This window comes from Hevea brasiliensis, chromosome 13 (assembly GCF_030052815.1).
Source record: "Hevea brasiliensis isolate MT/VB/25A 57/8 chromosome 13, ASM3005281v1, whole genome shotgun sequence".
In the NCBI taxonomy this organism is placed as follows: domain Eukaryota; kingdom Viridiplantae; phylum Streptophyta; class Magnoliopsida; order Malpighiales; family Euphorbiaceae; genus Hevea; species Hevea brasiliensis.
Window position 1 is genome coordinate 77,313,527 of NC_079505.1, and position 27,298 is coordinate 77,340,824.

At 33.9% G+C, this 27,298-nt stretch overlaps 1 protein-coding gene across 1 annotated transcript; it reads left to right on the plus strand.

Moving 5' to 3' along the window:
• Positions 1 to 23,933: 23,933 nt before the first annotated feature.
• On the plus strand, positions 23,934 to 26,350 carry LOC110672138 (uncharacterized). The gene is made up of 4 exons (XM_058132271.1): positions 23,934 to 24,286; positions 24,759 to 24,984; positions 25,069 to 25,132; positions 25,542 to 26,350. The coding sequence occupies exons 2-4, from the start codon at positions 24,806 to 24,808 to the stop codon at positions 25,854 to 25,856; spliced, it is 558 nt and encodes a 185-aa protein (XP_057988254.1). The 5' UTR covers positions 23,934 to 24,286; positions 24,759 to 24,805; the 3' UTR covers positions 25,857 to 26,350.
• The last annotated feature ends 948 nt before the right edge of the window (positions 26,351 to 27,298 follow it).

Sequence of the window (27,298 nt, forward strand, 5' to 3'; positions counted from 1 at the left end):
CAAAACACACCTAGGCCAACTCTGGGCGTCACGATACAGGCGTATCCTTCACCACTCACGGTAGTGTCAACACGAGGCGGTGGTTAGACACTCCTTGAGCTTACGGAAACTCACCTCACGATCATCTGTCCAAATGAATGGAACATTCTTCTGGTCAACTTAGTTAGGAGCGCTATCTGGAGAAATCTTGCACAAAACGCTTTGTAGTGGCTAAACCAGAAAACTTAGCACCTCGGTGGTATTTGTAGGCCTAAGCCAATCGATTCTGACTTCAATTTTCTTGGGATCCACTTGAATACGTCACTTGAAACCACGTGTCCCAAGAATGAGATGCTTTCTAGCCAAAATTCACATTTGAAAATTTGGCGTATAGTGGTGCTCCCTCAAAGTCTGCAACACCATCCTCAAGTGCCACACGTGTTCTTCCTCGGTCAGAGTATACGAGAATGTCATCTATGAATACGATGACAAAGCGGTCCAAAAATGGCTTGAACACCTGTTCATCAAGTCCATGAATTCTTTGGTGCATTAGTGAGTCAAAAGACATCACCAAGAACTCATAATGACCATATCTTGTCACGAAAGCCGTTTTGGACACGTCCTCATTCCCGATTCTCAATTGATGGTAGCGACCGCAGTCTATCTTGGAAAAGAATCTAGCTCCTTGGGTGATCAAACAAATCATCGATCAGGAAGTGGATACTTGTTCTTCACGATCACCTTGTTCGGTATGCGTAGTCGATACACAACCTCAATGACCCATCCTTCTTTCTCACAAATAGAGCAGGAGCACCCGGGGTGAAGTGCTCGGACGTATGAAACCCTTGTCCAAGAGCTCCTGTAGTTGCTCCTTGACTCTTTCAATTCTGCTGGTGCCATCTCGTAAGGTGGCATCGATATGGGGTTTGTACCGGAATAACATCAATGCGAGAACTCTATTCCCTTTACGGTGGCAACCACGAAGCTCTTCAGGAAGACATCCATGAATTCTCGACAACAGGAACATTTTCCATCTTGACACCTTCTACGGATGTATCTCTCACCAATGCCAAATACCCTTGGCATCCACGCCTCAACATTTTTACGGCACTAATTGCGACACCAAATTATATGGAGCCACGCTCTGTCACCATCAAAGCTAAACTCTTCCACACGGTATGTGGAAGTATACCTTTGTTCTGCGGTCTAAGGTGGCATAATGAGTTGCCAACAGTCCATCCCGAGATTACATGAAATCCATTCTTGGTAGAGGAACCAAGTCTGTGGGAGGATCTTTCCATCCACTACCTTTGGGCTGCCGGAAATACCATGTCTACATCTATGTTGTCACTAAGTGGGGTAGCTACCGACAAAGGGCATTCTAAGGTTGTAGGGTTTCTACCCAACCTCATGGCAAACACGGGGAGACAAATGAGTGCGTAGCACCGGATCTATCAAAACACAAGCCTCATAAGAGCAGACGGAAGAATACACGCAGCATTGCATTTGAAGCTTGAGCATCCCGGTGGGTCGGGGTGAAAACCGAGCTTGACCCCTACCCGAGTGGCGTAACCCTAATCACGACTTCTACCTCTGATCGCCTCCAAATCCACGTCCCCCTTGTCCTCGGCCTGTTGTGTACTGCCATGTTGGAAGCACCGGATACACGAGGAACATTCGCATGAGAACCACTGTGACCCCATCGTGGCTCGAACATGGGGCATTCTCTAGCAAAGTGACCGGTTGGCCACACGAAGCATACTCTGATCCCATCAAACAAGGTCTGAATGTCCTCTTCCACGTGCACAAGGTGCCAAGGAGGATCTGAACAGGACCAGAACTCTTACCGCTGCTGGATCCGTGCCACAGTGCGAATCCTCGTGGTCGATTATGCGAAACCACTTCTCTTGCTCCTACCCTTTCCTCTGTAATTACCACAGCCACCATCAGGAGTACCCATGGAAGGACACACGAGGAACCCTGCGCTCTGTTTTCTTTGCTCTTCCATTTGTCATCCACGCATAGCTAATCTCAATGCATGCAGCTCGATCAACCACCACATCAAAAGATCGATCCGACATCATGGCCAGGTTCGCATACCTCTGTCAAGCCCCTTTAGGAATCTTTTCACCTTCATAGTCTGTAGAATCTGCTGTAGGGCATATCTGCTCAATTCGAAGTGCAGTAGCATATTCATCTCTGGACTGCCATTCTGTATAAAGGCCTCAAAGGCCCACTGCTACTGATCTCTGAAGCTTTCTGGCACAAACCGATTGAAAAAAAGTTTCACAAACTGAGCCCATGTCAAACCCTCCATCGGGTAACACGTAGTCATTCATCCATTGCCTAGGCATGGGCCCCATGACGTCTTTGCATACATTCTATCAATCTTCTATCGAGTCAGACTGCTCTCGTCTCGAGAATCCAAAACCGATATGCATCGTCGACACATCATAGGTACCGTGCACCAACTTCTTAAAATTTATGATCTGCTTGTAAGGTTCCCCTCTTGGTGCGGTGGATGCTGTGGAGGGTGGACCATATACTGCGCCATCATGTCGATGGTTCTCTGCAGACCAGCTAGAGTAGCTGCCATGGGGTCCATGGGACCCTGTGCCATGAAAGACTGTTCTTGAACTGTGGGTAGCTGCTCTTCTACTTGAGCAGCTCTAGGCCTCCTACCCCGCCTCCTCGGGGCAGGCGCCTCATCCTGTGCTGACACCTCGTCAGGCACATCTGCTCAGTGCAGTGGCGGCTCTCCGCTTCTACGCATTTTCTGAAATTCCATTAGCCCACAAAAATTCAAAACTGCTCATTACACAGCTCTATAGACTCATATTTATACATAACATATGGAGCAGAAACTAGAAGCAAAGATGACAATGCAAGACGAATATGGACCCTATATTTCCGCATGTGACTCCTAGTAGACTCTTCCCAACACTTTAGACAACATTCCCTAAGAATCTGGAGCCTAAGCTCTGATACCACATTTGTCACGACCCAACCTATGGGCCGGACCGACACTAGGACCTGGGCCAGCCTAAAGCCCCCGAGGCCCGTAGTAAGCCTTAACTATTCATTAACCCAACTCTAAGGCCCATTTGGGCCCAATATCAAGAAAACAAGCGACAGAGTCAGGCCATAAAATGGACTTTCCAACGGGGAGTTTTCGACTCACCCGACTGTAAACACAATAAACAATCCATTGGGAGCTCACTCACCCTCCACATACTCATCAACATAATAATAAATGGGAGCTCGGCTCCTCATCCAATCCATCAAAGGACTTAAAATATTAAGTTTACGGGTCCAACATGAATATAATATTACGGACCAATTTCAAATAATTCTTGCTAACACATGCGGAAATTCTAGGAGTAATTAAAATTACACAATATTGATAAACAACTGCGAGGTAAAAGGCAGTTAACCTAACAAAATATCCTCCTGTGGCTGTAAAAATTTTTGAACAGAGGAGCGTCGACTCGAGAGTAAAATATCAATCTTAACTATAATCTCTATAACTATCTGAAACTAATGCAACTCAGAGAGTGAAATGCAACATGCACAACATTTTCACATCATAACATCAAAAGGTAATTTGGAGCACTCACACACCTGTAGTATCAATCATAACATATGGGAGCCGATCCCTATCTGACTCTCTTAAATCCAACACGGTGCCGAATTACTCAAGCTCGGACTTCCACTTAATAACCAAATCGAGGGTCCCAATTACTCAAGCCGTGACTACCCTCGAAGGAACGGTCCCGAATTACTCAAGCCGTGACTACCCGTCCTTTCCATAGTCCACACCACATCACACGCACGCCAACGCACGCACACCGCTGCTCCAAATTACCACAACAACATCCATGGTACATCATGATTATGAATGCAACATAAATCGTGCCTAGAGTTTAACTACATAAATATATGCATATAAGTGATGCATGGGCATCTTGAACATATAATAATATCGAAATTATAATTAAAATTAATATTTTACTCACAGACTTGACGACAAATTGTGGCGGTGGGCGGAGGAAGAAGGTCATCGGCTCACTGACAATCATATTACATTTATTTAATACAATCGACTCAATACAAATAAAGAAAAAGACCAATTACGTCCTAAGTCGTGCGAAAATCGAGTCTCCCTATACCTAGGACCTACCCAACGCAAAAAGGCTAAAAACGCACTTCTATACTCACAATCCATACATCAACAGTTCAATCATATCACACAGCCCCTCGGGCCCATCAAATCAATCATCCATCACAATACGCAAAATTTCAATTTAGTCCTTATTATTGATCATTTTGCAAAAGCCAAACAAGCTCTAAAAATTATAAAACTTTGCCGCGGTCCTTAGCAATATTACTAAGCTATTGCAAAAAGAATCGTAATTTTCTAAGCTACCACGAATATTTTATGGATTTTTAATCCTATTTAAGCACTAGAAAATTACGAAAAACTAGGTTCGGGTTTACCTTTGCCGATTCCGACTTGGGACGCGCTCGACGTCGACAATGGGGCTAGCCAAAACCTCGGCCCAATTCGAGACTTTTCCGGTCCACGGTCCATTCGGCCCGAAATTTGCGACCGGTCAATCGCCGAATTTCCGCGAATCGAGGATACCTACACGAAGCCCATAACACGGGGTTAGCACATAAATTTTTCAGAATTTTCTAAGCTCATTTAATGCTCGAAATTACAACTGCGAAGTTCCGTGGGACCCAGAAAACGGTGTCGAAAAATTCGAAATTTATGTCGTTGCGAAGCTCTCGGCGAATGGAGCGTCTTTGGTGGCCTCGGTTTCCTCGTGGGATTCACGGTTTAGAAATCTAGCCCAAAAGTCAAAATGGGCTAAATTCTTCCCGAGCAAAAATCGGACAAACCGGTCGATGGATTTCGGCGTTCTTGGGGTCTGTGGTAAGCGCTCGCCGTGTAGATGATTTTTGACACATGTACCGGTCCAGTTGGTGGCCGGATCGGATTTGGCCGAGAAATCGGAGCGGCAGCGCGGGGAGGAGGAGAGAGAAAGAAAGAGAAAAGAGAGGGACGACGCGGAGAAGAAAAAGGAAAGGGAGCCGGTTCGATTCGACCGGTCCGATCCGATCCGTTCGATTCGGTCGGTTCGATTCGAATACAAAATTTTGAATTTTTATCACGGACCAAAACGAGGTCCAAAATTAGAAAAATTTCGTAAAACTCAGAAAAATACGTAGACTCCAAATATATTTTTAGTTTTGCCACGTGGTCTTTAAATTAATTTTTAAAAATCATCAAAGTTTATATTTTCGGAAAATCGAACCCGATTTTTAAAATCCGAAAAATCTCAAAAAAATTCCTAAAATTTAAATAAAATTAAAATATCAAAAATACTCATAAATAATAAAATTTGGGGTGTTACAGAAGAAAAGCAGGTTAATCTTAAAAATATCCTCCTGTGGCCTGGAAAAATATTGAACAGAAGTGAGCGTTTGACTCAGAGAGTAAAATATCCATTTTAACCATAATCTCTATAACTATCTAAAACTAATGCACCCTGTAGAGTGAAATGCAACATCAGCAATATTTTCACATCATAACAGTAAAAAGGTAATTTGGAGCACTCACACACCTAGTAATATCAATCATAATATATGGGAGCTGATCCCCAATACAGCTCTCTTAAATCCAACATGTGCCAGCGAAGAACTCAAGCTGGACTTTCGCTTAATAAACTAAATCAGGGTCCCAGCGAAGAACTCAAGCCATGACTACCCCCGAAGGATCGGGTCCCAGCGAAGATCTCAAGCCGTGTCTACTCGTCCTGTCCATAGTCAACACCACATCACACGCACGCCAACGCATGCACACTACTCCAAATTACCACAACAACATACATGGCACTTTAACAGTTGTGAATGCAACATAAAAAGTATCTAGAGTTTAACTACATAGATATATACATATAAGTGATGCATGGGCATGCTTGAACATATAATAATAGTGAAATTACAATTAAAATTAATATTTTACTCACAAACTTGACAGCAGTCACTGTGACGGCTGGGCGGAGGAAGAAGGCTGTCCCGACTCACCTGACAATTTTATTACAATCATTTAATAAATTTGACTCAATACAAGCTAAGAAAAGATCAAATACGTCCTAAGTCATGCTGAAAATCCGGCAGAGTCTCCCCTATACTTAGGACCTATCCAACCTGCAAAAGGGCTCAAAACGCACTTGTACATTCACAAATCATACATTTACAACTCAATCACATTACACAGCCCCTCCTGGGCCTATCCAAATAGTCCTCAATCATAATATGTAAATTTACAGTTTAGTCCTTATAATTGATCATTTTTGCAAAAACTACCCAAATAAGCTCTAAAAATTCTAAAACTTTGCCCCGCGGTCCTTAGCAATATTATTAGGCTATTGCAAAAAGAATCATAATTTTCTGAGCTACCACGAATATTTTATGAATTTTTAATCCCATTTAAGTACTAGAAAATTACGAAAAAGTAAGGTTTGGGTTTACCTATGCCGATTCTGACTTCGGGGACGCGCTCGGGACATCTGACAATGGTGGGGTAGCCAAAACCTCGATCCAATTCGGAGACCTTTTCGGTAACCGGTCTGTCTGGCCGGAAATTCACAGACCTGGACAACTGTCGAATTTCCATGAATTGAAGATACCTACACGAAGCCCACAACACGGGGGTTAGTACATAAATTTTACGAAATTTTCTAAGCTCATTTAATGCTCGGAAAAACACTACGAAGTTCCGTGGGACCCACTGAAAAACGGTGTCGAAAAAATTTAAAATTTATATTGCCGTGAAACTCTCGACGATTGGAGCGCTCTGGTACTCTCGGTTGTCTCGTGGCATTCACGGTTTGCGAGAAATCTAGCCCAAAAGTCAAAATGAGCTAAAACTTTCCCGGCAAAAATTGGACAAACCGCTTGATGGATTTCGGTGTTCTTGGTGTCTATGGAAAGCTCTCGATGAGTAGATGGGTTTAGACACAAGACCCGGCTCAATCGGTGGCCGGATCGGCCGGATTTCAGTCGGGAAGACGAAGGGTCGCGCGCTGCGCTTCACGTCGCTTCGTGCGATGCTTGCCAGCGTTTCAGGCGGAGGTCAACGAGCTGGGGAGGCGGCTGGCCGGCGAGGGGAGGTGTGAGGAGAGAGAAAATGGGAGAGAGAGAGAGAGAGAGGGGAAGGAGAACGCGCGCGAGAGAGGAGAAGAAGAAAAAGGAGCCAGCCCGATTTAGCCGGTCCGATCCAGTTCGGTTCGATTTAAGATACAAAATTTTGAATTTTTTACTCTACCTTGGGACCGAAAACGAGGTCCAAAAATTTCGAAAAAATTCTAGAAAACTTAGAAAAATTCATAGACTCCAAATATATTTTTAGTTTTGCCACGTGGTCTTTAAATTAATTTTTAAAAATCATCAAAGTTTATATTTTCAAAAAATCGAACCCGATTTCTAAAATCCGAAAAATTTCAAATAATTTCCTAAAATTCAAATAAAATAAAATATCAATATTTACCCAAAAATAATAAATTTAAAAATTAGGGGTGTTACAGCTTGTACATCACAATGCCAATTATAAAGCACAATGGCTTTAATGATTTAATCATGGTCTTCAAAACATTACATCACACAGATCGCTAATATTACCTTGGTTTGATCTGACAGTAGCTAAGTGCAGAAATAAAAATGTTATTGCATTTCAAATGCCTTGGCTTAGTAAAAGTGGATTCTGCATCAAGTGAAATCTCAGCAAAGTTCATGGTCAAACCCATGTGAAAATGAGTAAAAATGAAGTAAAAACTTCTACATTGGAGAGCAAATAGCAAGCAGTAAGCCAAGCTACAAGCAATAGATATAACTTTGGAATCTGCTAGACCCAAGCAACAACACATCCCCAGAAAAACAAAAATTGAAGAATTTGTCTAATTGCCTATAGAATCACCTACAAGGTTTTTCACTACAACACTATTCTCCAATCGCCACACCCCCAAACATACACAGAATTTGAACGACGAGCTTCGTGAAGGAATGTGGCAGCTAGCTTGACGGCAAGACACTTGTTCAACTGAGAGCGTTGCTTCTGGGAGTGATGGAAACTTTAAGAAGCAAAGGGGCAGCTGTGAAGAATAGAGGAGTGTTTTAGGTTTGTTAAGTTTACCCATCCTTAAAACTACGTAGTTTTATGTAATTTAGCACTCTCATTTAGAAATTTTTTTTCCTATTTTATTTGTTATTTTAAAAAATTATGAAAATATTAATTATTTTTTAACTTTACTTTAATTATTATTATTCTCACTATATTTATTTTTTTTTCACATATTTTTACATTTCAATGATATTATAAAGAAATTTTAATTAATTTTTAATATTATTTTTATAAAAATATTTATCCAATAATTTTTTAATTCTTATAAAAAAATTTAAAAATTATTGACACAGAATGGAGCTAGTATTAAATTAATATTTATTTGTAAATATTTTTAATTTAAAATATAATTTAAAGTCATTTCTATAGAATAGTATAAAAAAATTAATATAGTTGAAAAAAAATTAATATAATATATATATTTGAAATTAAATTGTCCCCTATAGTTTTATGAAAATAAATTAATATAATTTTATATATTTAAAATTAAAATTAGATAAAAATAATTAGATAACGCTTTAATTTTTGAAATCGAAAGTAATCGGTTTCTAAATATAACTAAAAGAATTAGAAACCGATATAAATCGGTTCCCAATTTAATTTTAAAATTTCATCCATTGATTTTGAAACCTACAAAACTCGGTTTCTAAATATAGAGGAAATAGAAACAGACAGAAATCGGTTTCTAACTTGACTTTAAAATTTATTAAATCAAATATATAATAGATAAATTTTGAAACCAAAATCTATCGGTTTCTAAGCATTAATGAAGAAATTAGAAACCGATAGGAATCGGTTTCTATTTTGAAAATTTAGTAAATAATATAGAAATTATAAATATAATTAGATAACAATTTAATTTTTGAAACTGAAAAAAATCAGTTTCTAAATAACGTTGGAATTAGAAATCGACATAAATCGGTTTCTAAATATAACAAAGGGAAATAGAAACTGACATGAATTGATTTCTGACCTTTCAAGCTAAATTTTGAAACCGAAAGCAATTAGTTTATAAAACAATTAAGAAATTTGAAACTGACAGGAATCTATTTCTATTTTAATTTTAAATTTTAGTAAATAAAATAGAAATTACATTACTTTTGAAACCGATAGAAATCGGTTTCTAAATAATTTAGGTAATTAAAAACCGATATGAATCGGTTCCTAATGTATCCTTAAAATTTAATAAATAAAATTAATAATTATATTTATTTTGAAACCGACATGAATTGGTTTCTAATATAACAAAGGGAAATTGAAACCGATAGCAATCGGTTTCTATACAGACTTTAATTTTTAGTAAATAAAATGGAAATTATATAAATATTGAAATCGATACGAATCGGTTTCTAAATATAAATAGATAATACTTTTATTTTGAAACCGAATGCAATCGGTTTCAAAATTAAATTTAAAGAAATTAGGAACCGATATATTCGGTTTCTAATATGACTTAAATACAGTGAAACAAGTTTTGATTCTTTAAATTAGAAACGGACAATGATACGGTTTCAGAAATCGGTTTATAAACAGATACTAAATTTGCCGTAAAATTGTTCTGCATAATTTAGAAACCGACGAGTTTCCATTTCTAATTTCAGTTTCAAATCGATTACTAATTGGTTTCTAATATATTTAAGCCGTTCTACTAAATTTCCGTTTCAAAAGCTGTTTCAAATTATAAACCGACATAAATATGTTTCTAAATTTGGTTTCTATTCTGATATTTTCTTGTAGTGAAAGCACTTAACAAACAAAAAAATTAGCAAACAGATTAGTATGCCACTACAATCAAATTCTGCAGAATACTGTTCACGTCAAATTAGACCTAGAAATTTTCAAATTGCACCAGAAATATCAGAACACATTTTTAACACTACAAACCAACATATATCACTTCATTTTCATATAGGAACATGAGTATGCATCAAAAGTTAAGCAAGAGCATCAGTCATACCAAGTTCTATTCTTATTTTGCAAAAAGTTTCCTTATTAAGTGGCTTTGTAAAAATGTCAGTATGCTGTTTTTTAGAAGGGACAAATTCAATTTGAATATCACCATTTTGAACATGATCCCTAATAAAATGATGTCTAATTTCAATATGCTTGCTTCTAGAGTGTTGGACAAGATTTTTTGACAAATTTATAGCACTAGTATTGTCACACCTTATGGGAATGTGATCAAATTTAATTTCAAAATCTTTAAGCTGTTGTTTCATCCACAAAATTTGTGCAACACAATTTCCAGCTGTAATATATTCAGCTTCTACTACAGAAAGTGCAACAGAAGTTTGTTTTTTACTGTGCCATGAAACTAATGCATGACCTAGAAATTGACAAGTTCCAGAAGTGCTTTTTCTGTCCAATCTACTACCAGTAAAATCTGAATCACTATAACCAATAAGATCAAATGATTCACATTTTGGATACCACAAGCCAATGTTGTGTGTGCCAATGAGGTACTTAAAAATTCTTTTAACTGCTATAAGATGAGATTCTTTTGGACATGATTGAAATCTTGCACATAAACATACGCTAAAATGAATGTCTGGTCTAAATGCTGTCAAGTAGAGTAAAGAACTAATCATACCTCTATAGAGTTTATTATCTATCTCCTTACCTTTTTCATCTTTCTCTAATTTAACTGTTGAGCTCATGGGAGTTCCAATACTTTTCATATCTTCTATTTTGAATTTCTTTAGCATATCCCTTATATACTTGGACTGATTTATAAAAATTCAATCTTTCATTTGTTTGATTTACAATCCAAGGAAGAAAGTAAGTTCACCCATCATACTCATTTCAAATTCACTTTTCATCATATTGGAAAATTTCTTACAAAGGGAATGGTTAGTAGCACCAAAAATAATATCATCTGCATAGATTTGCACAATAAGCATGTCTTTCTTAATGAAAAGAGTAGTATCCACTTTTCCTCTTTTAAAATCATTTTGAAGCAAAAATTTGCTAAGTCTCTCATACCATGCTCTAGGAGCTTGCTTTAAACCATAGAGAGCTTTAGTAAGCTTATAAATATAATTTGGAAAATGAGGGTCGTCAAAACCAGGAAGTTGAGCCACATAAACTTCTTCATCAATATATCCATTTAAGAATGCACTTTTAACATCCATTTGATAAAGCATGAAATTCTTAAAATATGCAAATACACACAACATTCTAGCAATCGGAGCAAAGGTTTCATCAAAATCAGTACCTTCCTCTTGGTTGTATCATTGAGCTACTAGTCTAGCTTTATTTCTAATTATGTGTCCTTTTTCATCCATCTTATTCCTAAATACCCATTTAGTTCCAATAATAGAATGCATTTTAGGTTTAGAAATAAGTGTCCACACTTTATTTCTTTCAAATTGATTTAATTCCTCTTGCATAGCAAGAAGCCAATTTTTATCATTTTGAGCATCATCATATGTTTTGCGTTCAAATTGAGAGACAAAAGCAACATTATCAAAATATCTTCTAAGTTGAGCTCTTATCATCATTCTTTGTGATGGATTATCAAGAATGTCATCTTTGGAATGATTTCTATGGTACCTCCATTCTTGTGGGATGTCTTGATGTTGAGACTCCTCAATTTGTAATTCTTCCACATTTGGTTGGGTGTATTCTTGAATTTCAACATTTGTGGAACAAGTAAGTTCTTCTTCTTTGTCATTTTGATCATCCTCTACTAGTTGTTTTGAATCAAGCTCATCTTTATTTGAATTCTTTGAATTTAGAATCTGCTCATTTTCATCATCACAAGAATCTTTCCTTTGCAAGAAAGTGTTAGCATCATCAAAAAGTATATGCATTGATTCTTCCATGGTCAAGGTTTTTCTATTGAAAATCCTATATGCTTTGCTATTTGTTGAATAACCTATAAATATTCCCTCACAAGATTTAACATCAAATTTCTTGAGATTGCTGTCTTTGTTATTCAAAATGTAACATTTGCAACCAAAGACATGAAAATATGCAATATTAGGTTTTCTTTCTTTCCAAAGTTCATAACGAGTTTTCTTTAGAATAGCTCTAATGGAAACTCTGTTCAGAATGTAGCATGCTGTATTTACAGCTTCTGCTAAAAAATATTTTGATAAACTGTTTTCATTCAGCATTGTTCTTGCCATTTCTTACAAAGATCTATTTTCCTTTCAACAACTCCATTTTGTTGTGGAGTTCTAGGAGCTGAAAATGTATGATAAATACCATTTTGAGAACAGAAATTTTCAAACAAACTATTTTCAAATTCCTTTCCATGATCGCTCCTCAAAAATGTAATGCAATAGCCTTTTTCATTTTGAATTCTTTTGCAAAAAGCTTCAAATACATCAAAGGTTTCATCTTTATGAGCAAGAAAGAAAGTCCATGTGAATCTTGAAAAATCATTAACAATTACAAATGTATATGCCTTGCCTCCTAGACTTCTAGGTGTGATTGGACCAAAAAAATCAAGATGTAATAACTCTAATGGTCTAAATGTAGTTACAATATTTTTTTTATTTAAAAGATGATTTTGTATGCTTACCAAGTGCACATGCTTTGCATTGAAACTCTTTTTCAAATCTTAACTTTGGAAGGCCTCTAACAAGGTTTCTTCTAGAAAGTTTAGCAATGTACTCAGGCTAGCATGTCCTAATTTTCTATGCCATAACTATGCACTATCATCTGAAGTCATAAAGCATGTTTCACAATTTTCTTTAAGACTTGTTAAATCAAGTAGGTAAATATTATCTATTCTAGCACCAGCAAACATAACATTATTTCCATAAATCTCACAATGTGTAGAAGTAAAAATGACTTTAAAACCATTATCACACAGTTGACTAACACTTAAAAGATTGTATTTTAATCCTTGTACTAATGCAACATTCTCAATGCAAGGATTTTTACCAATAGTTCCACATTCAATAATTTTAGCTTTACTTTTATCGCCAAATTTGACATAACCTTTTTCTTTCAAAGCAAGAGATGAGAATTTGCCTTTATTTCTTGTCATGCGCCTAGAGCAACCACTATCTATGTACCAGTTTTCTATTTCCAGCATACTCCTTAGGCAGACCTGAAATTAGTTAACTGTCCTTAGGTACCCAAGCAACTTTGGGTCCTTGTATGTTAATAATATTAGGTAGAGTTCCTTTAGGCACCCATACTTTCTTTGCCTTAAAGGTTCCTTTCCTAATAGGACAAGCATTAATCATATGACCTTTATGATTACAATAAAAGCATGTAATATTTGGTTGAGAAGAAAATGAAGATTTAACAAAATAATGTTTGTATTTTCCATATTTCATAAATCCATCATAACCAATTCTAAATTTTTCATTTGTGGATCTTTGATTCCCAAGAAGTACATCAAATGTTTCTTTTCCTTTTGTAAATTTAGTTAAATCTCTTGTCAAATATTCAGCTTTTGCTTCAAGAATTCTGTTTTTCTCAAGAAGTTGTTCACAAACTTCTTTTGATCTTTGAAGCTCATCATTAACTTCCTTAAATAATTTCATTTGAGATTTGTAAAATTCATTTTCCCTTGAAACTATACTCAAAGAAATATTTTCTGATCTTAAAGCACAATTTTCATGTATCAAAATTTTGTATTTCTTTTTAAAAGATCTATATTTATCATATGTCTTTACAAATGCAAGTTCTAACTCATCAACATTAGAAGGTTCAAGATTTACCTCATTTTCACTGTCTTCAATGTGTGAACTTTCACCTTTTTCTTCAATTGCTATCATACAAGTATTTGCAACATCTTTTTGACTTGTGTCATCATTTAATGAAGAGTCACTATCACTCCATGTTGCTGCCATTGCCTTTTTACTTTTATCCTTTCTAAACTTGTTTTTCTTTTTCAATGTAGGACACTTTGGCTTAATATGACCTGGTTTGTTACACTCATAACAAACTATTTCACTTGAATGATTTGAAGTCTTTGAAGCATATTTCTTTGTGAACTTCTTGTATTTGCTTCCACCTTTTCTAAATGCTCTTTTGGATCTCTTGACTATCATAGCCATATCTTCATCATCATCACTTAAAGCACTTGAATTATCACTTGAACTAGCTTTGAAAGCAACACTTTTCTTTTTCTCATCTATCTTTTCGGATATGAAGGCTATACCTTTCTTTTTCTTTTGATCACCTTCTTTCTCATCTTTCTTGTAAATTATCTCATGTGTAATGAGAGAACCAATTAGCTCATCATAGGTGTACTTTTTAAAATCCTTGGTGTCTTGAATAACAGTGGTCTTTGCTTCCCATGACTTTGGAAGAGATCTCAAAATTTTCTTTACGAGTTCTTATTCTTCAAATTTCTTTCCAAGAGCTTTAAGAAGATTAACAAGATTTGTGAATCTGGTACTCATTTTAGCAATAGTTTCCCTAGGTTTCATCTCAAATAACTCATAATCACGGATGAGGAGGTTTGCCTTTGACTCTTTCACCACATCGGTTCCTTCATATGTGACTTCTAGTTTGTCCCATTTTTCTTTTGCAGTTTGACACCCTGAAATACAATTATACTCATTAATATCAAGAGCACAATGAAGAATGTTAATAGTTTTAGCATTTGTAGAAATTTTCATTCAATCATTGTCATCAAATTCAACTTCAGGTTTAGAAATTTGCATAGTTCCTCCACTAGTTTTATAAGGAATATAAGGAACATCTTTAATTATTCTCCAAGTATCAATATCAACAGATTGTACAAAGTTTCTCATTCTAGTTTTCCAAAAAGAGTAATTTGTGCTATTAAAAATTGGTGGTCTAGTGATTGAATAACCTTCAGCTAAGGGAGCAGGTATACCAGCCGAGTTACTAGATGAACTAGCCATGTGTATGGATCACTCTAAGGTGTTTAATCCTCAAGCAAGAAAGACAAGCTCTGATACCAAATTGATGTCCCAAAATATGTCCAAGAAGGGGGTGAATTGGACTTTAAAAACAATTTTTGGGTTCTTGCTCAAAACCTTTAAAAAATTGCAGCTTCGTTCAACCTAATTTTCTACTGTGAGATATGTGCAATACTGCTCAATTGATAAGTTGATACAAAGTTTGCTCATAAGGATTCAATATACTGATCTAACAAGATATATTGGCATTCAGTAAGAATTTCAGTAATCTGAATAAAATCATAACACAGCAAACAGAGCGGCAAATAGAATATATTAGTTGACAGCAGATATAACAATAAGCAGATTATATCAGATATCAGCAGATTCAATAATAAACCAATTTTCTCAGTTTGCAGCAGAGTTAACAGTAAAAAGTATCAATTTTTATCTCAGCAAAAATACTTCAATCAGAAAATTAAAATGCATAAATGTAAAAAGTAAGAGTTGAAAAAATTGAACACTGAATTTTTATAGTGGTTCGGCTCAACTAGCCTACATCCACTCTCTCAAAGATCCCACTTTGAGTCTTCACTCCACTAATATTCTCTTTTAAAGGTAAGAGACAAAAGCCCTTTACAAATCTTCTCACCAAAACTTTTACAAGTAGCTTCACACTTCTACCAAGTGTTATCCGAAACTCTTTTCATAATCAAGTTTCAATAGGTGCTTGAATGACCTCTCATAAATGATAAGAAAGTGTTTAAAACTCAATCTCACTCAATACAACAGAATCTATAAAGAAGAGATAAGTAGGTAAGCCAATGATGAGCAATAAAAATAATTTGAGCACTTTGAATGAAAGCTTTAATGATCTTAAAAAGGTTAGGAACAGTAGAGAGACTTTCATTAAGTGCAAAATGGCCAAGAGTAAGTGTATTTATAGCTTTGAAAAGTGTATTTATAGTTTTGAAACGTTTTTGACCGTTTGAGAACTCATTTGAACGTTACAATTTCAAATTTTAAGAAAATAGCCGTTATTTTGTCTTTTTCTGCGATGTTGTGCAGAGTTGAGACAGTTAGCATACCAGAAAAAGTAACAAACTAGTTAGCATACCAAAACAAGTAGCAAATTAGTTAGCATACCGAGAAAACTTTCTGCATAACTTTGAAAACTTTAAAACTTTACACCAAATCATAATCAAATGCTTTTAGGCCATTGATGATATTTGAAAGAAAATAATTGAGGGATTAAAAATAAGTATCATTGGCTTCTACTCCACAATTCTTTTCACAAGCAATCCTAAAAGTTAAAACTAACTTCTATACTACATGTACCTTCAAATTTGATCTTCAATCCAGCTTTGGAAGGTAACATTTTCTTTCTTTATCTCATTTGATTCATCCTGTGTTATCTTAAAATGTCATGATTTCTTTAAAAGTACAAATCTATCATGAATTCCTTGAGTCTTTTTCTTTGTTCTTTGGGAAGCACAACTTTTAAGGTTAGTTTGATTCTAGTTGAGTTATGTTATCATCAAAATCTATGCTCCCTTGAGCTCAAAGGGTCAACATGAACTTCCAAAGGGGACTTTGGAGCATGAACTTCAATACAGAGATGCCAGGAAGCATCTTATGCATTATATGGATGGAATGCAATTTATGGTTCCTTTCACCATGGTATCGGTAGTTTTCAGTTAAAAATGTGGGTATACCTAATATTCCCATTAGAGTAATAACAGTTTTATAGGAAAGTGAATGATTTAGTGAGGCGGCACAAGTAGGTTATCAAATGTAGAGTCCTCTTGGTAATTTATTTTCTACCTTTCCCATCAAATTAACAAAGCATTTGGAGGTACAAGTATGCCATATGGGATGGGAGCAGGAGACAGTGGTGTATCACCGTAATTGGTTTAGAGAATCTGTTTTCTAGATTCATGAGATAATTTATTTTGAATTTCATGTCGTGGAAGTTAGCTAGCATAAATTACCCTGTATCAACAAAAGTTCAAATTTTCCAAGTCAGATGTCTTGTTATAAACCTCAAAAATGGGTGGCTTAGAAGCATATTATTGAACATTTGTCAAAATTTTGACGATTCTCCTTACCATGTGATTGATAACCTTCTGGTGAAAATTATTAGTCTTCAATGAGGGAAAGTTAAGTTAATAGTCCTTCTATGTGGATTGGTTTGTTTGCAAATCGCTTTCAATTTTGTTATAATCACTTGGAACTTAAATGATAACATTTATTTCTTGATATCATGGGCATTGACATGATGATTAGATAAGATAAGAATTTTCAAAATTTCCCATTTTCGAAATCACTATCGTGTTTGGTTAACTAAGGAACTCTGAGAAACAGTTGTACGTAATATGTGTCATGACTCGTGATACAGATTTCCTCTGACCACTTCTTGTGATGCTGAACTGTTGAAGAATCCAGCTTGGAAAATTATTCCAGCTTCTTTTGGTACTCTAATAATGTTGTATATCATGACATGAAAGTGGTGAAGAATTGAGCTTTTAGCTGACAATAGTTACCTCACAGTAACAATTCCTTTTTGGGACTATATAGGTCTAGCTTCTTGAATCTTAATTCCTATAATGCCTTTTAGCTGCACTAGCTGCATTCACTGTATATATAATGAAATTGGATTACTTTTCTACTTTCCATTTTGTTTTGACAATGGCAAAATCTTGCTCTTTTAATGAATGCATATTATGCACAGGTCTTGTTTGTTCACACTTTTTGGATTTGTACTGATATGCTTCTCTTCTTTTGTTTGTGCGAAGGATTGAAGGTATGCATGCAGGTCTATGTAAATATTTCCCTGTGAACTTAAAAGACATAGAAGCAGCAGGATTTCAGCAAGGGGAAGAGGTGTCATTGGAGATTCTGAAAGAGGAGCTTGATTAACCTACCTAGAAGAGAAAGGAGACTCCCCTTGAAAGGTATTAATGATTTCTATATATGAATGACAATTTCAGGAGTTATATTTAACCATTCATGTCTGTCTGATTTTTCTTCTATTTGACGTCACAACTTCTTTCCTCATTTTATCATTTATCGGTGACACATGAAAACTCAACCTCTAAAACCTTATGAAATGATTTCTATTGGAGTTGTATGTTTATAGCCCCTGTTTTATTTTGTCCTTTCAGTTCGAGTGTCTTATCTGATATTATTCACATTCTATCAGCTTGTCTAATTCAAAAATGAAAGTATTTTAATGTAAATTAGGAGCTGATCTTGTGATCATCTTTACAATATAGATGTCAAATTTACCTCAGCCAAGCTTCATTTTGGTAAGCCAGCAGTTCAATTGTTTATGCAGAACATCTAGTTGTATTAACTGAAGTATTGAAAAGTATTTAATTTGAAGCTTAGGCCAACTCACCTTGTAAAACCATCTTGTGGATTGCAATTTAAAAGAAAAAAGACAAGAAAAGAAAAGCAAAAAGAAGATTGTCTTAATCTGTAGGGCTTATAATGAAATCTTCTATATAGTGAAAGAATGGGTTAAATGTTGTCTTGATCTAATTCCGATGGCTTCAGGTGGTAAATGTTGTTTCTTTTCATATTAGGGCAGTAGAAATTGTTGCTAAGGTTCTAGACGAAAGGTTCTGGATGAACTTACTATGTTAAAATTCATCTTCAATCAGTGAGTTAAAAGTTTCCTCAGTTTATTTTTGCTTTATCAAATTAGAATGAAAGGGCCCTTCGTTCTTTGAGCTAAGAGTTTCTAGTGTATGTATTTGTCAGTTTCTTGAGATAACACAAGCATAGGAAACCTTAGGTGTAAAAATTGTCTTCTTAGTTTTTATTGCTTCCACAATTTAAAAATCTATCATGAAATCCTAATTTCAAATAACATAACAAAGAAGATAGTAATGAAAAAAATCTAAGCTGCAATGGTTTTCCCTTTCTCTTTGCCGCAGGCTAATGACACTACCATGTAATTATTGAAAAAGAGACAAGATAGCGTAGTTTAATCGCATGTGAGAAACCGTAAAAAGGTTGTATTGCTATACTTATTATTGGAATTGCTTATTGTTTTCCTTTGGATGTATAGATTCTAGGTGATGGGGAGCTTAGTGTGAAGCTGAGCTTTAAGGCTCGTGCCTTCTCGGTGTCAGCCAAGCAGAAGCTTGAGCCTGTTGGTTGCTTTCTTACTGTATTACCTGGCTGTAAGAAGTGGATGAAATCATTGCTTGAGCTGAGGAATAGTTTGCAAAGAAAAAGGCTGCAGCTGCAACATCTGAGCCAGTCTCTGCTTGAACCATTTCATGTTAAATTTTACGCTTTTAAAATGATTATGATTTCCAAGCGATCTTTTTCTCTAATCAATGGTAATATCCACAATGCGAGAAAAGCAATGATAATGAATAAGAAAATTACCAATTCACAGAAACCAAGCCAATAAGAATTGAATACTAGGCCATTTCAGCAAATCTCTTTTACGAGTGGAGCTATCCAATTGCATTGGATTGTGAAATACGGGAAAAAGCCAAGCCACTTTGTGCACACACCCACGCTTTAATTTGGGATAGCCCGAAATTCGTTGGCATCACAAAATAGGAATTTCAGAATAGAGGATTAACATTAGTCAATGTTATTTGCCCAATTGCATTTGCTGTCGCATCACACTTGGCTTATTTCAATCTTCCATTGATTCTACCGATTAGGACATAAAACAAAATTCATATGCATAAATATTGTACTCATATTGCTCCATGACACGATAAGTTCAGATTCATGAAATGGGTCACTTGTTAATTGGGTGAGAGTGGAAAGAAAAGGAGAGGGGTGGAGCTGTGGGAGAATGAACATTGGAATTCTCTTGCAATTAGGCCTTAATAATTTGGAATTATTCCCCCTTTTGACAAAGAATCAATCTAACAAAAGTCCCGCTGTTTAGAGATAAGTGTAAAGCATAGTGGGTCACACCAACATAGATGCCATTTCTTACTTTCTTTCACAAAACTGCAAGACCTAACTTTAGCAGCCTAACCAATTCATTTGAATTATTGTTAAAAAAGAGTTATTTTAAAATTAAATTTTACATATTTGAGTAATAAAATTTTTTTTTTAGACTCGATCCATCATAAACTCAAAAGATAGAAGCATGTGAGATCTATGTATTTAATAGATGAAATTCATTATATATATTATGTTTTAAATATAATCCTTAAATAATAACTTAAAATCATTTTTTTTAACATCATATAAAATAATTAAAAAAATAATTTCAATGTCAATCTAGATATGCTTTTAATGTGGTTAGGAAAGACTCAATTAATAGCAATAGAAATCAACTTAATAATATATATTAACATATGAAAAGGATGCTAATGCTATACCCTTCTCTTGCTTATCAATGAAAAGTAAAACCAAATTGTCAATGTTGAGTCATATGTGAAGAGAGAGAGAGAGAGAGAGAGAGAGAGAGAGAGAGAGAAGTATTCCTTGGCTTTGTCTAACTAAGGTGAGAATTACATGAAAATGACCAAATTGCTTGGAATTACAGACAATTACGAGAAAGCAATTTAGAAATTTGTGAAACTCAGCAAATAGAAACTAATTTGTTCCGTGTTAAAGTGAAGAATGGTTTCCTGCACTATCTATGTAATCTATCTTCCAATCCAAGCCATTTCTTGAGCACATCGCCATAACCTGAGAGTATACTGCAATGAAATTTCACAAGAAATTGAAATCTCTGCACACACCAAGGTAGGAAATTGTTGAATGTGCTTATTTAATTTTTCTAGCTGAGCCAATCACCATCTATATTTGTGTTAGATCAATCTTTCAAGAAAAAGAAAACATTAATTTACATGTGGATTATTTTTATAATTTATTATTAATTAAATTAAAATTATAATATCTTATTTTTGATATTTGATTGTATGCATATGTCCTTTGCATACTTGTTTTTGAAGTCAACTATAGTCCAAGGTCAACGCCAACCGCATGGGACCCTTTCGCCTTCATCAACGGCAAAATAAACAAATTAATTCCGTTCAATTATTAGAAATATTCAATTATTTGGGAAAGTGGTAAATATGTGGTAAAAATAAAATAATAATAATTTGAATTTAAATTTAATAATAATTTATTAAATAAAAATTTAAATTATTTTTTTATAATAATAAATCCAGATGAAAACTCGAACACCGAAAGAAAGAAAGGAATATGAAAGAGCATCCGATGATTAAAAAGAAAAATCAATGAGCAATCGAGAGGTGGAGATTGAAATCAGTTAATCAAAAGGATACGGACAGATCTTGTCCAAACAACAAACCCATGAGCATCAAATCAAATGCAGGAAAACGACTCCTTTTTTTTTTTTTTTAATGTCCCACTTGATGCACGACACTGACGGATGGAACGTGGCCAATGTGTCCTTTTTATTCCCTGTTTGGGAACCTTGACAGCTTAAAGCATGCCGTCTCTGCTTCTTCCTGCAACGCTCTCCACGTGATTCCTCCCCCCCCCCCCCCCTCTTTTTTTTCAAAAATTGTTTCGACAAAATTAAATTTAATAATTTAAAAAATAAAATATTATTATTAATAATCTCTCCGCCTCTCATTATTATATTTATGAATTTATTCTGTTATTTTAAAAATTTTCTATTTACATTTAAATTTTAGATTGGGAAAATGAGATATATGTTAGGTGTGAATTAGGTGGCCGAAGTGACCTCATTGGCAAGGCAGATAAAAAGGTGTAGTACTTACTTGTAGGTGTTTGGATTAAATTTAAAGAAAATGTTTTTTTTTGAACTTTTTTTTTAAAAAAAAGAAGAATTCATATATATTTTTTAATTATAGTGAAAGAAACTTTATTTTAAAAACTCCAAAGTAGACAAAATTTGAGTCAGTATGGGCGGATGCTTCGCCTTCCATGCCTCTTCAACTTCAGAACAGCCAAAAGAAATTAAATAAAATAACTGAAAAAATCCTAGCCCTTGCCCGCCACGTCCCAGTACGGCCCACCTTGTCATATCCACAATTTATTTTTTTATTTATTTTATAAAAAATAATGCATTGATCAATACACTCTCAGTAAATATTTCATCTTTTATTTTCAATTTATTTATGATTATTTTTATCATTATATTATAAATAAAATTAATTAAATATAAATATATCATTATATTCAGAGATTAATAACAAATTCAAAATTGAAACCTACCGTACTAAATAAAATTTTCTTATCATTTGAACTAATTTATTGAAGGCATTTGTTTTTTTATTTTTAGGATAAGACTATAATTTGATCCAGAAAATTTAATAAAATATATAACTTAATTTTTATATTTTTAAAATTAAGTAATTTAATTATTAAATTTTAATAAAATTTATAATTTAATCTATTCATCTAATTTTTTGTCTAATTCAGGTTAATTATAACAAAAATATTAAAATATCTTTAAATATACATATTCTCACAATTTAGCTACTGAGGTTTTGTGTTATAAATAAATTAGTTTAAATCAATAGAATATTTTGTTTAGAGAAATTTATTTTTTAGTTTTCTATACTTTAATTAAACTAATTATTTAATTTTCATATTTAAAAAATATACTATTTAATTTATTTATCTTTTTTTGTTAAACTGTTTAATCCATTCACTAATTATTCTGTTAATCAATGCAATCAAACTAATATTTAATTCTCTCGTTTTAGTAAAATTAATTAATTAATTTTTATATTTTAAAAAAATACATTAATGATTCCTTATAACTTGATTTTATTAACTATTTAGTCCTATGATTATTTTTTATATATAGATTACTCCAATTCTCTCTTTTATTTCTTTCTCAATATATTTATTCTCCTTTACACCCACACGATTTTCTCTTTATTTTCTCTCTATTTTTACCTTTTGATAAAAATGATACAAGTTATCTACACATAAAAAAATAATTAATTTTCTTAAATCTCTAAGTAATTATGAAAAATTATTTCCTATTAGAGAATACACAAAAATGATGTCCAAAAATTGAATGAAAATACTAGAATAATTTAAAAAAAATATCAATTCAAATTTAGTTTATACATAGCAAATTTTTTATTTTTATCTAAGAATATATTTTTTAAAATATTATATTTTTAAAATATATAGACTAACTAATTAATTTTATTAAAATATAAAGAGTGAGTGACAATATTTTTTAAAATATAGGAATCAATTAATTAATTTTATTTAAATAAAAGAAATAAATAATAATTTAATTACATTGATTAATAAAAAATTTAACAGATAGACTAAATAATTTAATAAAAGTAAAATATATAAATTAAATAATTCTTTTTTTAAATTTATAAATTAAATAATTTATTTCATTAAAATATAAAAATTAAATAATAATTTTTCTTTACCTATAATATAAAACCTACCAAGTTAAAATGTTTCAATTAAAAAATATATAAATTCACGAGTATTTTAATGTGACCGTTAACAATTAATTAAATTGTAAGTTTTTGTTAAATTTTAAAAATTAAGGATTCAATTGTTTAATAAAAAAATATTTTTTATATTTTTATTAAAAAAATTTAATTTTTTTTTTAAAATATGAAATTATTTTTTATTTTATAAGATTTTAATAATTTTATTAAAAAATATATGGTATAATACATATTATTAATTTAATATTATAATTAAATAATAAAAAATATTTTTATGTATAAAATATTTTTTATAAAAAATATTATATATTTAAATTATTTTTTATAAAATAAATAGAATTTAAATTATTATTTTAAAAATAAAAAATTAAATTATAAGTTTTTTTAAATCTTATGGAGTAAATTGTAACCTTATTTTTAATATTAAACACATCCCATTGGGTCTGGGCGCCAATTTTCGCCAAGGAATAAAATACTCCTAAAAGTAAATCAAACCCAAAGAAAAGTAAGAGAGAGAAAGTAGTTGCTGGTGGAGCCGTGGAGGTGGTGGTGGTGGTCCTGTCCTTTCCCTCTCTCATTTTTTTATTAATATTTTCTCTGCATATGGCTGTGCAAAGCCCAATGCCCCAACGACTTTTCTCTCTCAATAATTTTCTTTTGTTGATTCTCTCGTCCCTCTCCTTTACAAATTTTTTCCTTCTCTGTCTATAAAACCGAACGGGACCGTCCTGTCCTAATTTCTTTCCTCTATCATATGTATCGACCTCTTTTATCTTTCTCATTTCTTTCTTTCTGTTAATAATAACAAGAAATAAACAGAGCTTCACTTCACAAGTCCTATTTTTGAGGAGCTGTACAGCTGAACACCTAAGGTATATCACCTCTTTCTATGCCTTCTCTGCTCTGCTCTTTTTCCTTTTTTCTCCTTCGCGTTGATTCTATGCCGGCTGTTGGCTGAGTTTTAATTGTGTTCTTTAAAAAAAAAAAAAAAAACTTCTTGAAAGCGTTTGGTTTCAGATCTATGACGGTAGCTAAATTTGGAAACTTTTTAACAGATGTTGGTTTTCTGGTTCGTGAATTAAGCGAAATCTCAAGTCTTTCTTTGTTCCCCTTCAAATTCATTGAACGTGCTTGCTTTGAAAATTAATTTTGAGATAAAGTGTCAAATATGTCAAGTTGGCAAATCGTTGTCTTCGAGCTAGCTATTTCTTTTTTCTGGTTTGGGTTAATTTATTGAGTCTTGTTTGACTAGATGTCGATGTTTAACAGTTCATACACGCTTTAGATCTGTTATAAATTATATAATAAACTCCTTAGCTAATTTTTTCTGCTGCATCTGCCCAGGACTTCTCTTCATAGAGATCTTTAGGGGGCAAAAAAAAAAAAAAAAGATGAACCAGTGTGCGATCCATCCAAGCGCTTTCTCTTCCCGGGAAGAGATGCGTAGTTCTGTTTCGGTTCCCATGTCGGAGCGGAGAGATTCGGTTGTTTGCCCCAAACCGAGACGTCTCGGTCTTTTGAACGCCACCATCAACGACCAGCCTGTCAGGTCTCTCAGATGGCATTTCAGGTAACTTTTTTTCTTCTTTTTTTTTTTTTAAACAATCTAGACCTATTTTCCTTTTTACTTACAAAAAATTTATTGGAATTTCAGCCACCAATCAGAGCTCTGTGATTCAAAAGCAGGAACTGATCTTTTAGACATCATCCTGACAAAGGTGAGGGTTTTTATCCTTTCCTTTTTTTTTTTTTTTTTTTAATTTTGCTTTGTTTTCGTGTTTGCGCGTATGGTGGTCATTAATTTATTTTGATGTATAATAAATTATTTTGCTATTAAAGAATTTGGGCGTGGTTCTTGTAACAATGGCCATATTTCAACAGAAAGTAGAATTCACAGCACATCTGGGGACCATCCATAAACTTGTGGTTGGTTAGTTCTTGTTAAAACACCTTGTCGGTTTCATGGGTCTCTTCTGTTCATCAAAATTATTCTAGAAGAAAGCGGCACCATTTAGACATGCAAAAGATCTGTTGCCGTTTCAAGTTTACATGCTATTATAGATTTTTAGCTTCTAAATATTTGTTCAATCCGCATAAACAACTTGATTATGGGGTAAATATTTGCAGGGTGGTTATGGTGTTGAACAATCTTGTACACAGGTAGCCTCGTCGCCCCCTTTTTTTTGTGGGTCACCGCCGAGCAGAGTATCTAACCCATTAATTCAAGACGCTCGATTTGGGGATGAGAAACTCTCCCCTATGTCGCCACTTATGCCTATGCCGATTCCGCCTCCATCGGGTTTATCATCATCTCCGACTTCCTCTTCAAGGAAAGGAGGCTGCGTCCGATCAAATTTTGGAAACAAACCACCAGTGAGGATTGAGGGATTTGATTGCCTCGACAGGGATCGCAGGAATTGTAGCATCCCTGCATTGGCCTAGAGAAAACCCCATTTCAATTAATACAAAATGGTACATAGTTAAAAAGAGGAGCTAAACAAACAATCGCGTCAACAACTTCGGTAGTGTGAGGAATTTTGAAACTCTCATGAGAGGGAAAGGTGGAGAGAATCTTTTGCTAGTGTAAATATGCGTTTAAGGGTTCTTTTGTATGTAATGATGTGTCTCTGTAAGTCAAATCAGTGTCAACAAAAATAATGGAGGGTTACTAGAATTTTTGTGGTTGAGCTGAGAAAACATTCTTTCTTGCTTAATCCTGTTTGGTTATTATAAGCAGTGATGAGAGTCTCAGGTGAGAATGTGAAAATTTTCTTTTTGTATCCCTTTTTTGGGATCCTGGAGTTTCAATGAGCGGCTTAAGAAGGGAAATTTGTACAGAAATCTAAGTCGGCGTTGAGTGTTTAATGTAGTAATTTACAATGTAAATATGTCCGTTTTCTTTAATCAGTGGAATGATTCTGTTTTTCGTTTTTTCATCTACCATTGATTTCGAGCCTGGAAAAGTAAAAATAGTAGGTGATGATGCATTTGTATTCGCTTGTGATTTACGCCAATGAGCAAAAGAAATGGGCCCTGGCGACGCGGGGTTGATTGATTGTCAATGGCTCCTTGTCTGGATCCCATCCATGTAAGTGATTAAAAAGCTTCACACCCCGCAATTACTGGGCTTTTTTTTATCTATTTATTATATAAATATTTTAAAAAATTATTATTTTTTTTAAATATCAAAATAGATAAAGGTAGAAAAGCTTTTAATTAAAAATAAATGAAGTAGATTTTAACACTTATAATTTAATTTTTAATAAAATATAAAAGAAAAAATTTTTGTTTTTAGAAAAATAAAATATATTGGATATTTATTTTAGTTGGTCATGCGGGTGTGCTGTAGAAATAACCCCAAATTAGTGGTCGTTGCAAGAAAAGGATAAATCTAGGACGTCCGCCTCTGTGATTTTTCTACGGGCAAAAGGGTGTTTTACCCTTTTTAAAACAGTAAAAGCATGCTCTGATTTAATAGAAAAATTATTAGGTGAATTATATCCATTATCTCTAATAATTATTTTTAATAATTATGTAAAATTTATTTTTATATTATAAGAATTTATTTATTTAAGAGAAAAAATTTATTATTTTTATTTAATAATTAATCGATTAAGTAATATAATATCACGATGTTTGCTTTGTCTAACAGAGCATCTATGGCATCAGAAAAGATGCGAAGAAAGCGCGCCTGAGATCTTTTTCTTTCTGCACTTGAAAGATTTCTATGCGCTTTTTGAGCCATTCCTCTGCTCTAATTTTGTTTTGGCATCAGAGGGGAGGGCCGAGGCCTCTGCAAATGTTTAGGCTTTCGGCAGGAGTTTCTGGTAGGGTGACCATATTAAGGTGGACCCTACAGCAATCGGTATTTGGTTGAGAAAAAA